The 16,181-nt window shown below is 37.8% G+C and overlaps 1 protein-coding gene across 1 annotated transcript in view; it reads right to left on the bottom strand.

Moving 5' to 3' along the window:
• Positions 1-1,361: 1,361 nt before the first annotated feature.
• The window catches only part of C3H8orf34 (chromosome 3 C8orf34 homolog), a 180,483-nt gene continuing 165,663 nt past the window's right edge, over positions 1,362-16,181 (bottom strand). The window contains exons 13-14 of the mRNA XM_075024344.1: positions 14,484-14,577; positions 1,362-1,929 (exon numbers count right to left, since the gene is read on the bottom strand). Coding sequence (XP_074880445.1) covers positions 1,925-1,929; positions 14,484-14,577 — 99 coding nt within the window. The 3' untranslated portion in view covers positions 1,362-1,924. The remainder of the gene's footprint in view (positions 1,930-14,483; positions 14,578-16,181) is intronic.

Genomic DNA, 16,181 nt, shown 5'->3' with positions numbered 1-16,181 from the left:
CCTGACTTGTTACACTTCATTGCAGCCTGTTCACAGTCAGGGTACCGGCTGGCTGTTTCTCTTCTACAATACCAGCAGTAGTTGCCGGGCTGAGTGAGAGCATCAGCCAAGACTTCTTGCCATACGCTTTAGAGGGAGTAGTGCCAACCACAAGTGTTAAAAAATCATGAGATCATGTCAAAATCACGAGAGCTAAACCAAAAGAATGACATGGGGGTTTCTGCATGTTTTAGTGTGAAAATAAAGTAATATTTTCCATGGTTTTATCCTCTACCCTTCATCTTAGAAAGTGTCCCAGAAAAATACCATTGTTCTGGCCAGTCCAAGAACAGCCAGATCTCAGGAGCCCAAGACTTCACAGCTTTTACAACTGGGACCACTCAAGAGCCAAGCCATCCTATCACACTTCGAGACATTTGCATACAATTCACACTTGCTAAATTATTAATCATTCTAATGAGTGTTGATGGTACCCGCTATATCTGTATATCTAAGAAGTCTTTTGCTCTCTGAAGCACTATTAATATTCTGCCTTCCTGTATAAAGCTTGTCTTGTGTTTCTTCACACGTAATCAAAATATAAAACCAGGCACATCCCTGACCAAATCTCTTTGCACTACCACGCCAAAACTGTCTTCAAGTTCTTATATATGCAAAAACTTTTAGAATTAAGATGCTGCCAAATTCTAATTTCTTTCTCAACTTGTTGCGGGCAGTCTTAGTTCCACTGAAGCCAGTGAGATTTTTCCCAGGGAATAAATATGGTCATAATTTCACTCAGTCATGGCATGAAGCAGAAAGAATGGAGCTTAACAGATGTTCAGTGAAGCAACTGGGAGAAGCAAAAAAGGCAAACCTACTTTACATTTTTCAGTAGTGTCAAGGTAAAATATGAAATGCAGGCCACTAAGGAAGAATAAAACCCATGAAAAGGAGATACTAGTTTCACAAGAATGCTTTACTGAGCACAACTGACTAAATAGAGCATACCAGTGATCATATGCTCTCCTATATGCAAATGAGCCTTCAAGTATATTGCAAATACACACAGCATAACAGATTTTCTTTATTGATGACATTAATGAAGCCCCTTCCTGAAATGAACTTCAAGGGACTATCCCCATGGGGTTCCAGTATGCTAAACATTTTACATATAGGAAGTCTACACTACGATGATACACATAGCAAGTACTTGTTCATCCCAATGTGACTTTCTATTTTACTTCCTCACGACTAAGACCATACACTTACTGGGTCTTTAGCACTGTATGTTTGTGAGACAGCAAAAAAAGTTCACACTATGAAACATTCATGACAGACAACTCATTTTTATTTCTTAAACAAATAGATGGTTTGTTATACTGTATTTTTTAACAGTTGCAAGCAATTTCATTATATCATTATGCCTAAGATACAGGAACCAAGCATACAGAATTGAAGACAAAGGAAACTGAGAACACACTTGACAGAATTAACAGGTAAATGAAATCAGTAAATGCAACTGCCACATCCCTTCATTTGATGTCTGTGCAAAAGCATCTTCTAAAGTTCCAAGCACACAGCACACACCAGTTAGCTTATTGTAAACAGCAAGTTTGTTTCAGTAATCCATATGGGTAACTAACGCTTTATCATATATATGCAATTCCTTTAGGTGCTTTATTTTTGCATGCATGCTCCATTCCTTATTGATATGTTCCCTTTTTAAAAGGGTCTTTATTTGTTTTAAAGATCAAAGTAGATAAACTGAATACAAAGCTATGCAGCACGGGCAACACCTGTTTCTGCTACCCACACACATACTCTTTCTTTCCCTCCCCCTTCTGACCTCTCTCTGCAGGTGACTGTGAGTGAACAGCTAGTCTCTGTGAGACTTGAATGGGACATACACACTGGCAGACGTGGGCGAATACTTTAATGTTTATTAATCTAAAAAAGAGTAAAGATTACAAAAATATAAGGAGTAGAAAACCTTAGACAAGTTAAAATACATAAAATCTCTAGGTAGAGTTTGTTTTGGTCAGGCAGAGTTTAGTTTATCAAATGTTAACCCAAAATAACAAGGGGTATAAACTGAACAAAACCATTATAATAACTTTATACTAAAAGGTGACAGTTACCCTTCTTTCCTAAGGCCACTGTACCACAGTAAATACTCTGATTCAGCGCATTAGAGCATCCACATATCAGAGCGGTTCCACTTACGTACTGCTGATACTAGAAAAATAACTTCATTTAAAATTATTATGTATAAACTAAAGCAAATTTTCAGCTGCAGTTTTGATAACCATAATTTTGTTTTAATTAAATTGTTCTTCAACAATCCCACTGATTTCACAAACCTGTGAAATCAAACAGAAAAACACAGAAATGAGGGCTAAAATTTAATGTACACAAAAATAGGATAAAAGGGAAAATTAATCCTTCATTGTGTTTGCATTTTGTAAAAGTTTTCCATAATGCTGAACTCACAGTTAAATAAGCAACATTGATCAGTGTTTTGATGAATCCCAATTTGGTTTTATTTCTAAAATATGCAGAAGCAAATCACAGCTTCTTTAGTTATATTATTTGTTCCAATTATTCAGTGTTTTGGAGGGGTTTTCTGCTGCTGCTTTTTCAACAGTAGTAATAGATTGCAAAAAATGACCAGTGTTGCAAAAAGCATCAAACATACTAGGCAACTGTGATGGATCAGACAAGCCGAGATAAAAATGCTTCATTTGTGATTGTACTCAGGTTGAAAACCTTCTCCAAAGCAAAATGGAATTTTACCTTTTACAAATATTTACACATGCATATTGAAACAGATTGTTTTGCAAATGTTGCTGACTGTAACACAACCACGCCCCGCCCCGCCCCCCCCAACGGCTGTAAAAGATGGAATGCTGCAACTGGACATATTACATGGATCCAGTTAGAGGATCAGGGTTATAAACCAGAAGTAAACACAACCACATTTAAGTACACAGCTGAATGCATAAAGGTCTGTGTGCTACCTTAGAAGCCTTTACCTTGCCATTTTTAAACACTGAAGGAAATCAGGCACAGCAGCTTTATATTTATTCACTCCTTTTGAACACACAAATATGCAAGCCCTTTTTGGGAGATTAAAGAAACTGGGCAGGAACAAGCTATTCCTATTATCTCCAGCTAATCAATCATATACAACTGGAACAAGACCTTTAAGTTTCACTTTGCCAGGTGATAAGCCTGGACTTTATATCTGATACTGTACTGATATTCAACAGAGCAAAGTACATACCATGAAAAACTCTGCATCAAAAAAAAAAAGAAATAAAGCCTAGGAAATCTTAGCAACAGTTCTTATCCTTTATTAACCTAATATGTATTTTTTTGTCATTTATACCTAATGTTTAACAACTGTTTTCCTTGGAGGCACTTCATTTAGCAGACATTCAAGCATTGTCACAGTTTGATCTTTAAGTAACAAATTTGTCTTAAGGGGGGAAAAAGAAAAGCAAATATATGTAAGCCTGTTTCACTTGCAGATTCTTCTTGTGACTGTTATCCACAAAAACTCCAGGGACTGTGGTGGTCTTAGCTGCAAAAGGAAATGGGATGCCAGCCAGAAAATATATTCCATGCTACCCCATGTCCATTATGGAATTCTTGACTGATGAGAAATGGTATTGGCAAGATCAAATCAACTTTCAGCTGACATGAGACAGAGAAGCGTTGAGGTGGAGATGCAAGAGATGAAGGACACCCTGAAAGGGCGATGGGATTCAGTGTACCTGCCTCAGTCCCCCAGTAAGCCAGATCTCTAGCTGTCCTTCGAGGACCCTTTGTTTCTCTTCTTCCTTCAGAGATCAAATAGTTTGGACTAGACTCTCTCACTTTCATATAGCTGAAGGTAGGCAAGACAAGTCATACCCTGACAGGCTGATTTCTCCAATATAAAAGGGAATGACAATAATTTAAAAGTAGTTAATACAAGCAGGAAGCCACCACTGACTGACTTGGGGAAAATAACTGAAAAACCACAGCCATTTTAAATTTAGTTAAATCATACCAGAAAGAAATACAGATAGACGTTAGATTTGGGGCCCAGACTCATGACACATTTTAGAAACATTAACTGGTGATTTCTCATAGCTTTGCTGTCAGTTATCACATTTTATCATCCCACTTCGCAGATCAGGGAAATAAGACATAGAGAAAATAAGCGTTGCCCAGATCCTGCTGTAACACTCACACTGGCACTACACATTGCCAAACAAGATTTAACCAAAATGAACAGAAGTCAAGGATCAACCTTCCTCTCTCCTCCCTCTCCGCCAGCCTCCACATTCATGGATTTTTCTCCTTGACAGGGTTAAGAACAGTCACTGTAATTATGTCACAAGATCTTAACCTTCCCCATTACAGGGCTTTTCCTACTTGAATTTTAAATCCTTCCTGTAGGATACAAGAGGAATTTCTACAGTTTTGGCTTAGAATAAATCTTGGCCTTGTAAAACACTTTCACAGCAACAGGATAATAAGGAGTGTTAATTTTTTTTTAGAGCTTGGAGAATACCGGGCCAAAGAAAGAAAACAGATTTCTTTCATAGATCTTTCACCTCCTGGTCATTTTTGCACCCCGGGATTACAGTCAAGCATTCTACATTTTTTCTGGTTTCTGCAGCAATCTGGCCCCTCTGGTGAATCAATCAGTCAGCTGTGGAGCCAAAAGTCGTTCAAGGCCTTATTTACTGCAAAAGGATGTACTCCCTGCTTGCTGCTCCCTGGGTCTTGCACTTCATGGGGTCATTTGCATTCAAACAAATTGAATGAAAAGTAGGTGTAGAACATGACCAATGTGCTTTGGTAGTACTTCACGGCTACTTCATGCTCTTTCTTCACTGCTGTAAATGACTACAGAAGGCGCTGGTGAAAGATGACTGGGTTTGATAGCTCTTGAAAAAAGCTGGGACAATGAAGTGGAATAAAAAGCACACATAGGTTTGCAGAAAGATCTTCTTGGCCTGTAGTGAAAGCACTCAGCCAGCATGGCAAAGAAAGGAATCAAGAAAGGCATAAGAAACCGATCACATCAGTATAATTTGGTCCTTACCTCTTTCCAATGCTCTGTACTATGAAGGACACATGAAATGGCCAGTTCCCTCCAACTGGAAAGTCTGGACAGCAGTCCCCCAGTTGAACAGCTCATTGATGTGCTCTTTAAGGCTAGATGCCATTCCATAGGATGACTTTGCACCTCACAATTTTCATAGGGTTATAGTCACTTGTCTTTACTAAAACCCTAGGGGTATTTTTTCATGAGGATTTTTTGGTTGAAAGGCCAGCTGAAGCAGTTTCAGCTCACCACTGTCAGACTCACATATTTTCCACAGCTCCTCCTGATTCACGCAGCACAAATGTCGGGCAGCCAGACGGCTGAGCAACAACACAGAACTGAATTATCTGAGTATAAATATTCTTTTTACTCAGAGATTTTCCAGTAAGATCAGTTCTCAGTTCAGTGCATGCCTTCGCAAAGAGCTACATTTAAGTTACCTTTACTCAACAAGTGTTTTGGAAAAGCGAAGTCTAAAAGGGGATGCATCAATCTGATATAATCAAAACTGAATCAAGTGATTTAATTAAAGTTCCTTCATGCACATGCAGCAAATTAGCCTGCATTCCCATTAAAAAGTTACATTTTTTTGCTATAATGGCTAGCCTTGTTAACTAGTTGTCAGTGATTTGTCAGTAAAAGCTTTAGTTCATTTTACTCTGAAATTCTTTCACGTTAGAGAAGAGCTTTACTTTCCTAGAAGTTTATTATTTTTTATTATGTCCTATTAGACTGATCTTTTAACAGCACAATATGAAACAACCCGTGTTTCAACACATACACTATACTTTGTAATTCAAATCAAAGTTATTCTATCAATATATATAGCCTGCTATATCAATATACAGCTAGTGGAGTATTTTTATTGTGATGTATGTAAATCAATGTATGTTTATATTCATATTTTGGAATAAAATTCCAATAAAGGTTAGCAGAGTTTTTTTAGTGCTGAGCATAGATGATTATCTGTTGAACTTACCTGTGTATCTATCCAGAGTGGTTTATAGAAGGCATAGAACTCTGTAGAATTCAAATATTAAAGACAGCCAAAATTTTTTTCCTGAAAGCTTAGAACTCCACTTGCAAATGTTTTTGAATTAAAAAAATTAAAATCTTTTAAAAGCAAAATATTTATAACACTGCTATTATATACACTGCCATTTAATACCGGATATTCACATAGATAAAATTAGCATAAATATATTTTGTGCTTTGAAATCTACAGACTTCTATGACTATCTAGAGCACAGTAAAGTTTAAAAGTGTTTTATTAATATCTTTGTTATGGTCACTATTAATCCAGACTGTCATATCTTGTATTTCCCAGGTGTGTATTTTTAGATCACTATGGACAGCCATTACTCTATCCAGAGGCATCCTGCCTTCTCAAGTAAATTATTTTTATATTTCAAGGACTAAATTATGATACTAGGGGGGAGCTTTACAGTTTAAAATCACTAGAATAAACCTTAGAATAAAAATCACAAAAATGTGTTTATATGTACACACAGTTATGCACATTTTCAAGGGTTTGTAAGAAAACAGGTAGCATAAATGTAGAATCATGATTATTACATCATGTGCACCTTTATCAATGCCTAACACATCATGTCCAGGAAAGCAACTGAAATTGCACATCCAGACTACTCTTTATGAGAATGAGTAAGTATATTCATAGATATCAAGACAAAAAATCCTGCTGTGATCATCTAGTTTGACCTCCCGGACGCTGTATAGAGCCCACGTATACCTGTACAGTGCTCACAGAATCTCCCACTGGATTATCTATCATCTGTCACTTCGAAAGCCCTATCACATCATGCTAATGACTCCAAGTTCATTGCCTCACTTAACTTTTGGTTACAATGCTTAAGGCTCCTGTTGCTAGGACACAGCATTTAATTTCCTTCATCACAGTTTGATGAGCTGAATCTTTTTTATTTAAATGTCTACCTACAGATACCAAGTCATCTCCGAGGTTCCTAGCTAAATGCCTTTAGGTGAGGCAAACTCCTAAAAGGGTTTCCCAAACCCTGGACTGTTTTTAATCATCTTCTGAAATCTCCCAAGTAATTCCAATCTTTCTAAATGGCAAGACACCAAAACCACAGTTTTTTACTAATATGCGGAATAATTACTTTGCTACTTAACTTTTTAGGCATTCAAGGAATGGTCTACCCTTCTTTGTGACAGCTTTATGCTGAGAGCTCACACTGAGATGATCTTCTATGATCATCCTAAATCCATTAGGTCACTGCTTTCCAGGACAAAGCCTCATTATTCTGCAGCAGAGACAGATATGTTTCTCTGGTGCCAGATATATTTCATTTGGTTCAAATATATTTCATCTGGTTATAATAAAGTGCATTTTACTGGAATGTGGCCATTATACCAGGGGATTCACATCATTTAATAACTTCAACTTGTCCTTCCCACCAATTATTCAAACCTATCAGACCCTAATGAGCACCATTCATCTACATCTTCCCATTAGAAACTCTAGGTTTTGATTCCTCAGTGAGCCAGCTTTTAATTTACCTAATGTGTGCCCTGATAATTTTTTATGCCATTTTTTAAGTTACAGTGTCATTTTTTATTACATTAAATGTCTTTGGGAATCCAAGTTTACCACAATAATGCAAGTTGCAGAAAAAGATAGCCTTAGATTTGGAAACTACTGAAAACACCTTTCTGCACTGCAACAAATTTTGAGAATTTTTTTCCTCACTGCAATGGAAAATTCCCTCCTCCTCTTAAATATTTAGTTCAATGTGAACTTTTCTAACACAAAAGCAAATATTAGTCAGTAGAAATAAAGTGACATGAGCTAAAGCCTTAATAGTATAAGGAGATAACGGCAGCTTTAGATTTAAGCACATCCATTCAAAGAATAGGAATCTTGAGTCTAGTTCCAACTTTCCCTAGCTGTATTTGAACTCTCCCCTCACTATCCAACAGTCATCTAACTTCTAGTAGAAATAATGTCAATCTCTACTTTTATTCATTATCTATAAATAATTAAATCCAAGTGGGCAAGTTTCCATGCTAGAAAATTGTTTTCTCTCTTTTTCAGACTCAAAAAGCAGTTATATGAAATGGTGCAGCTTCAGCTATGGGCGTTACAAGACATCCAGCCAAGACCATCCAATAGGCCTAAGAGAAATTCTGTTTACAGGAACACAATCCTTACTGATATCCCATTTCTGAAGTGAACTTAGAACTGTCTCAAGCTAAATACCTAGCTAAGACACTGGTAAGGAGAATGAGAGACAATGTATCTTCTTTAACACAGGTTAAATGCACAGTGGAGAAATTTGGAAAATTACTCATACCCCAAGCAGACAAAAGCTTTATGACACTCCTTAGAAAGGTTACATGGGATGGAGTGATACAAGTTTTTTACTCCAGTTTATATTATCACTCTTGAAATACTAAATGAAAGAAAGATACCAGTAAGTTTCTCCAGAAGATTCTTGAAGCTGGCATTAAAGTCTCCCAGAAGTTCAACTGAGATTCACTTTTGGGGCAAAAAAGCACATATTAATAGTAAATTTACTATTCACTGGGAAAAAATTTCCAACTACAAATATCATGTTCTTATTAACCAGACGTATAATTGATTAATGTGTTTGAGCAATGCCTCATAACTACCTTACTCCCTAGAGAAACTAAATCTAGCCTTGCTCTAAACTCATACCCACTCAAAGAGATGTTTACAGCACTGCTATACTCCACCAGAGCAGAACAAAAATACAAATAGCTGAATTTGACTGACAGAAATTGAATGTGTTTGTGCTAATGTCATAAAGGTTGCAGTCAACAGTTGCTGCTCTAAGCCGATTCTGCCACTCTCACTCATACTGAGCAGTACCTGGCTCTAGCAAAAGCAAACTTTCACAGCAAAAAATTATTCCAGCAGTGAACTCCTCCTTATTATCAACTCTGATCAAGCGATTTTCCAAACCTTAGGAACATTTATTTTCATAATTAAGAAAAACTAACTGTTTAGCCATGTGAATTTGCTCAGTGTAAGGAATTTTACCCATGGACAAGTATTGTACCGTTTGGAATTTTACTGAACACAGTCTGAATTTCTTGATTCTACAAAATACTGTCTTTCATTCTTTGGGTCTTTTTGCTAGGTGGATGTTTGTGCAGAGTGTGAAAGTGAAGGTTTTCTTCAATACCTGTTGAAGTCATCAGCAGAGTGTCTTTGCCTGCAGAGTTTCAAGACCAGTGCAAGAATGAATGGAGTGGAAATCCCACTTTTTCCCAACAATCAGCCTTGATTTCTCAGCAGTAGACCTTCCACTGCAAACCTTAGAGAAGAGTTTGCAGATGTATAGTGACAAAACATTTAAGTATCTTGCCACAGGTCAGTAGGTGAGAGTTCAGGCCTTGTCCCAGATCAGCCGAGCTAAAAATGAGCATCTAGTACTCCTGTTGGCAAGTTGAAGTTAGAGTGAAGTGATAGTAGCCACACCATTTAGTGTGCCATTGACTACAGAAACTGAGATGCCTGAAGCGGATAAGGGCAAATAAATGTATAAACAGATATCTATTTAAGATGGATTAACTGAGTAGCAAGTTTGCTAAGAGTCTACGTTATTGACCTATCGTGTATATCTGCCAAATGGACTGACTGCAGGTAGGGATCCTCCATGTCCAAGGCTGAGAGACCTGCGGAAATCTGCTGTGTGGGTCACTTCTTGAGTTAGGCACCCAAGAAAGCAGGCTTGGGCTTTTGGGCAGTAAATCCATGCCAGGACTAGACACAGTAGGTCAAATTATACCAAAAGATGGTCTTTGTCTTTTCAAGGTTCTTGGAAGCTAGTGATGCGTTAGAAATTTCCAACCAGCAGTCCCTGTAGGACCTGTTCTCAAGGGAAAATTCAAGCTGACTCTTGCCAGTCCCCTGAAAGGCCAAATTTCTTCTCATGAAAGCTGGCTAAGAAATGCTCTGGTGGTTGTAAATGCAGCTCTTCTGTATCCCTGCATCAGTACCCCATAAAGAAGAATATTATTTTTGCCAGCTCAAAGAACTCCCACCAAACTGAAGAACTGTGGAAGTGGTATTTTCTCCAGATGCTTCATCTTTCCAAGAATAATCTCTATGTATCCTCTGAAAACTCTTTGCAGAGAATCAGCACAGAAGGAAACTATTACAGGTAATAATGGAGAACTGTCTTCAGAATGACAGCTGAGGAGAAAGACACATGAGGCCTTGTCTACAGGCTTTTTAGTGACACTAAAATGAAAAAAGAACCAGAAACCCTTGATTTTGGATCATACTGCCTGGGCCATTTTCACTTCTGCTTAGTGTGTACAGAGTGTCAAAGGAGAACACATCTAGCAAACAGAAGAGATTTAGTTACTGACTTAAAGTAGTTCTTAAAAAAGCATGTGTTGGTTCCTACTTTTTAATAACAAAATTTACATAACAAGAGCAAATAATTATACCCCTATCTTCCTCTCTGACATGGCCACAAACTTAATTAAGCACATAAAGAGCAAGGAGAAGGTATGCTAAAAAAATTCAACAATGCTTCTTAAAAATGTTTTTCTTTCCTTCTTTAACATAACAAATCTTTTAAGCTGTAATCATTTATACTCTTATACGAGTACCTCTTTCATTTCAAATTTTGTCATAATTGGTATGAAGCTTTAAAAATTATTGACTTCCAGTTATCTTTGGATCTTGCTGATAAGGACAAGTTTTTAAAATGCTGTCAGAGAGACTGAAGGATTTAGAAAGTAAAGTCTGATTTACAAAAACTGAGAACCTAGATCTCATTTCCATAAGACAAGATGTGCACTGTCATATCTGTTTTGCAAATGATGTTTGCTGGGAGATGTTGAGATGCCAAAGTGACCCAATTCTGTTCAGTTATCATTGGCTTTGAAAATAGCCTCTTTAAACTCTTATGTCTGACTACATTTGAAACTGTTACCCCCAAGTTTTTTCATTCTTTTTCTTGTAGAACACTAATCAGAAGTTATTAATTTAAAAGAACTCAAGGTGACTCACATAGCTTCTCTTTTTGCATTGTTAGTTTTCCCGCTACCAAAAATTAGCTTTACACCTGGCTGCTATTATCTCAAAGTAGTCAAAGAATGTGGTAAATATTATCCACATATAATTTATTAAAAGCTGAGTCAAAGAACAGGTGTTGCTATTGTAAAGATTAATTTTGCAGCTCTTCTGCTCAAACTCATAAATTATGAACTCCTGGGCCCCCTCAACACTAAATCACACACACAACATCCACACAGATTTACTAACTTTAGGATGAAAAATGATGTGTAATCTTGCCAGCTGCTCTACCTACAAGCACTGGCATCAGCAAGTATGCCAAGCTCCTCACTGACTCCACTTTACAACCGTGAATTGGCAGCTTCTCTTTGTCAGCAGTGGCAGTTCTGCACTTTCTGCTTGCCAATGACAGTAACATATAACCTCAGATGGGGATGATAACATTATTGTTGTTATTTTAATAACATTTATCATTATTAGATTTCAGATACAGAAAGTATTGCTTTGATGAAACATTTTTCTTCTACTCCTGTAGTTATATTAGTAGAGACACTGACCTACTATAAAGGGTGCAGCAGTTAACTACACTGCAGTTAACTGCACAGTCAACATGGTTTCACAAAGGGGAAGTCCTGTCTAACTAATTTGATATCCTTCTGTGATAAGGTTACCTGTCTAGTGGATGAAGGGAAGGTGGTGGATGTAGTTTTTCTGGATTTTGGTAAGACTTTTGATACTGTCCCTCACAGCATCCTTCTGGACAAGTTGTCCACCTATGGGATGAGCAGGTTCATGGTGCACTGGGTGCAGAACTGGCTGAAGGGCAGAGCTCGAAGGGTTGTAAGTGAATGGGGCTACATCTGGCTGGTGACTGGTCACCAGCGGTGTTCCTCAGGGTTCAATTCTAGGCCCAGTTCTGTTCAATATATTTATCAACAATCTGGATGCAGGAGTTGAATGCACTGTTAGCAAGTTTGCTGATGATATCAAAGTGGGAGGTGCTGTTGAGTCTCTTGAGGGACAAGAGGCCTTGCAGAGGGATCTAGATAGATTGGAGCATTGGACAATGATTAATGGGATGAAACTTAACAAGTTCACATGCCAGATCCTGCACCTAGGACAGAGTAACTCTGAGCACAAACATAAATTGGGAGAGGAGTGGCTGGAGAGCAGCGCTGCAGAAAGGGATCTGGGGGTGCCGGTCAACAGCAGGCTCAGTATGAGCCAGCAGTGTGTCCTGGCAACCAAGAGGGCAAACCGCGTCCTGGGGTGCATCAAACACAGCATGACCAGCCGGTCAAAAGAGGTGGTTATCCCACTGTATTCAGCACTGGTGCGGCCTCACCTTGAGTACTGTGTGTAGCTCTGGGCCCCACAATTTAAGAAGGATGCAAAGGTCCTTGAATGCGTCCAGAGGAGGGCAACAAAGCTGGTGAAAGGGATGGAAGGCATGTCCTGTGAGGAGCGGCTGAGGACTCTGTGTTTGTCTAGTTTGGAGAAAAGGAGGCTGAGGGTCGACCTCATTGCTCTCTACAGCTTCCTGAGGAGGGGAAGGGGAGAGGGAGGTACTGATCTCTTCTCCCTTCTATCCAATGATAGGATGCATGGGAATGGTTCAAAGCTGCACCAGGGAAGGTTTAGATTGGACAGACATTAGGAAGCCTTTCTTTACCGAGAGGGCGGTCAAACACTGGAACAGGCTTCCTAGAGAGGTGGTTGATGCCCCAAACCAGTGTTTAAGAGCCATTTGGACAATGCCCTTAACAACATGCTTTAACTTTTGGTCTTCTTTCACTTCTCTGTTCTAAGTGCCATTAGATTCAGGAAAAACAATTGTTATTAGTTAGGCAACTATCATCTCTACTGATCTGGTGGTAGGACAGAAACTTTTATCTATAATTTGTCACTCTGTCACACCGGGCAGTGACAATGATCTACCAGGATTCTTGGAATCTGATAGCACAGGATCTTGGATGCTCAGAAGTCCTCACACCCATGCAATTCTGGTACAGCAGCTATAAAAGAACCATGCTGTGCATCTGATGTGTCCTGAAGCATCAGTCTCCCTGATTACATAATTAGCACCAGTCTATGTGTGCACAGCCAGTCCTACTGATGTTTGTGGGATTGTAAATTCATTACTGAAAACACACAGGAAAATTCATGTGCACAGAAAAGGCAGGTACCAGGCTCTCCCTTTGGCCACCTAAGGAGAGCTTCAGCCCAAAGATAAGTGAAAGGTTCAGGTGCAAGTCAAACTGGACTTACTGGTTTGGCCTAAAATCAGGTGGACACACAGAACTTCATTTTAACACTGTACTAGTGTGAAAAAAACTCCCACATGCTCTTCAGTATCTCACTATGCAAACTGAAATGTCATAGTCAAACCCCGGGCTATGTATGGGTCTGTGAAACTGGTATATGAATAGAAAACTCTTAGTTTTTTTAAGTGGCATAATTTAAAAATATATTCTGTTTATCTGCCATAATTATTATTAATCATTAATCCCTTACACAGCTGTTCCATTCCGTGAAGAAATTGGCTTTTTCTTATTTTAACTCTGCATGTTTAAAGTAGTTTTAGTAGAATGTATTAAGTTTTCTAAACATGCTGATTAAATCATCTGTTCTTTTCAAGTATATTGCCTAAAATATGTTAGGAAATATTTTGCATATTCACCCTTGCAGATCACAAAACTACTGTGAATTTAAAAAGAAAATGCAAAAGATTTAATATTTTCAGCAATATTACTTACAGGTACTTTGTAGGCAGATAGAATTTGTTAGTTATAGCATGTTACTTGTTGTTACTTGTACTGTCATTTAGGTTATGATCCTGCTGACCTTTGCTTTCATGATTAGACAACTGCTTCAAAGAGTGTAGTATATGAAGGGTTACTTGTACGGTTAAGAGCTTTTTTTTTTCATACAGAGGAATTCAAAAGAATGCAGGCAAAATAGAGATAATGGAGTCGCAGGCCTGAGGAGGAAGGCTTTACCTTTCAGAGCTACTGGGGGTTTTTGTGGGTTTTTTTGCTGGTCAATACAGATTTACTAAATGGAGTACCTATTTCACCTTCAAGCTACTTCTCTGCAACAGCTACTTCAACACATCAGGACAAATTGTTTCACTTCGCTAAGTAAACTGTGGTCTGTGATCATTTTGTCATTGTCCAGTGACTATAGGAAGACTTATGTAAACCAATCCTATAAAGTTCAGCCCTCAAACAAATGAGTAATTGGTACTTATGAGAAAAGTTCCAGTCCGCAGGCATGACATCTTCACAGGATTTGAAGATATGAAAAAGAGAAGTTAAAAGTTTGAGGATTTTTGACATATTATCTGGTCCTAACAAATATACTTACATTTGTCTTGGTCAGCTTCCACTCCTTCACTTTCTGTGTCACTCGGCAATATCCAAGGTTGATGAGCAAGCTGAAGCTGTTGTAAGAATTCATCCTGCCACAAACAGATCTATTTTAGATAAAATGGTAAAGAATGGTTCTATATCAATGCAGACTGTAGTGAACACTCTAGCCTCAATTAACTAGGGAGGAGAAAACCTTTAATAAAAACAAATATCTTGCTGTGAAATAAAACCAGAATGTAGAAGACATGCAGGCTCCCCAGATTTTTTTTTTTATTTAATTCTTATTTATTTATCTATTCTGGAAAGAAAAGAAGAAAAAAAAAAGGTGCCTCTAGCTATCTATCTGCTATAGCCACAGATATATACATATTCATCTTAAAAATGCAGATATTCCATCTGTCCCTGCAGTTTTTGGACTATGCCTAGACATGTCATGCACAATTTGCTTAAGTAAGGCTTTGATTTGTCAGATCTTTCATTGTCTCCAATCTCCTAAGAACAAGAACCTGAAACTTCATTTAGAACCTATGGTTTTATTGGAGAAGGAGAAAGTCTAAGAAGGAAAAATGGTATGGAAACTTTTGTCTCCAAGATACCACAAAACTCTAAGCATCAAAATATAAATATTTTACACAGTTAAAAATCCATACACAGCTGAATATATGCTTTTAAAAGTGTTTTACAATTGCCTCCTTTTTTATATAATGTATATATGTATGTATACAAAAATAGTTTTCCATACACATACACACACATATATATGTGAGCATGTACACACACAGACATATAAAATACTTTGACAGGTTCCTTTGCAATATTCAAGGTGAGAGATGAGACTGGAATGCATAGTTTTATTTTCAAAAGCAGTTCAAACATGCAAGTCTAGTCTCTTAAAGCAAACTTAAACACTGGCCAGGTATCATAAATTCTTATAAGTACCTGAAAAAAAGGGGGGGTAATAGCCCTGTCTTCTTTTACACCAGCTGAAAAACAGAATCTACATATGCAAAGTTAAATTGTATTGCACAATGCTACAGCATAATTTTTATTAGGCTATCTGGTTTAAAAACAGAAACCAGGCTTGTTTAAATCACTTCTTGGAGACCAAAGGCTGTTCAATCAAGATCTAACTCACTGGGAATAAATTATTAATTCTGTTAATAATCTGTTAAAAAATCCACAAAGACTGCTGCAATGGCTCAACACTAAGCTCAGGCAGGAGCTCCAGGCGTTGTGCAGGTATTGCTGTTTCAAATGTGCTCCATGTTTGAGAAGGTTGCTGACTACAGCACTGAACTGGGCAAAGTGTTTTGGTTCATGGAACAGGATTCTTGCAGTAGAAGCGAGTGGCTGTCACACTGATCAACACACTTTTTAATCTCCCAAAACACAGAGCAAAGAACTGAGTCAGGCAGCAGAACAGAATGGAAGTATCTGACCAGAAAGAGAGTCCTTATTACATAAAGTTATGCTCCATATTCCAGTAAGTAGGAGGAAAACTTGTGTGAATCAATGCTATATTCAAATAATCTGAAATTTCCTGCTGTTAACAATGACAGACCAATAAAGATTACTGAATACCACTTTATCTGGATAAATAAAGTGCTTGTAAAATTCCAAGTGTTCAGAAAATGAAATGGCAAACAAGGGAGTCAGTAGTATTTTCATCTCAACAGCTATTGATAACTATCAC

The sequence above is a fragment of the Buteo buteo genome, chromosome 3, assembly GCF_964188355.1.
Source record: "Buteo buteo chromosome 3, bButBut1.hap1.1, whole genome shotgun sequence".
Taxonomy (NCBI): Eukaryota; Metazoa; Chordata; class Aves; order Accipitriformes; family Accipitridae; genus Buteo; species Buteo buteo.
Note: the sequence above shows the minus strand (reverse complement) of the source record. Positions and strands in the feature narration are given on the sequence as shown.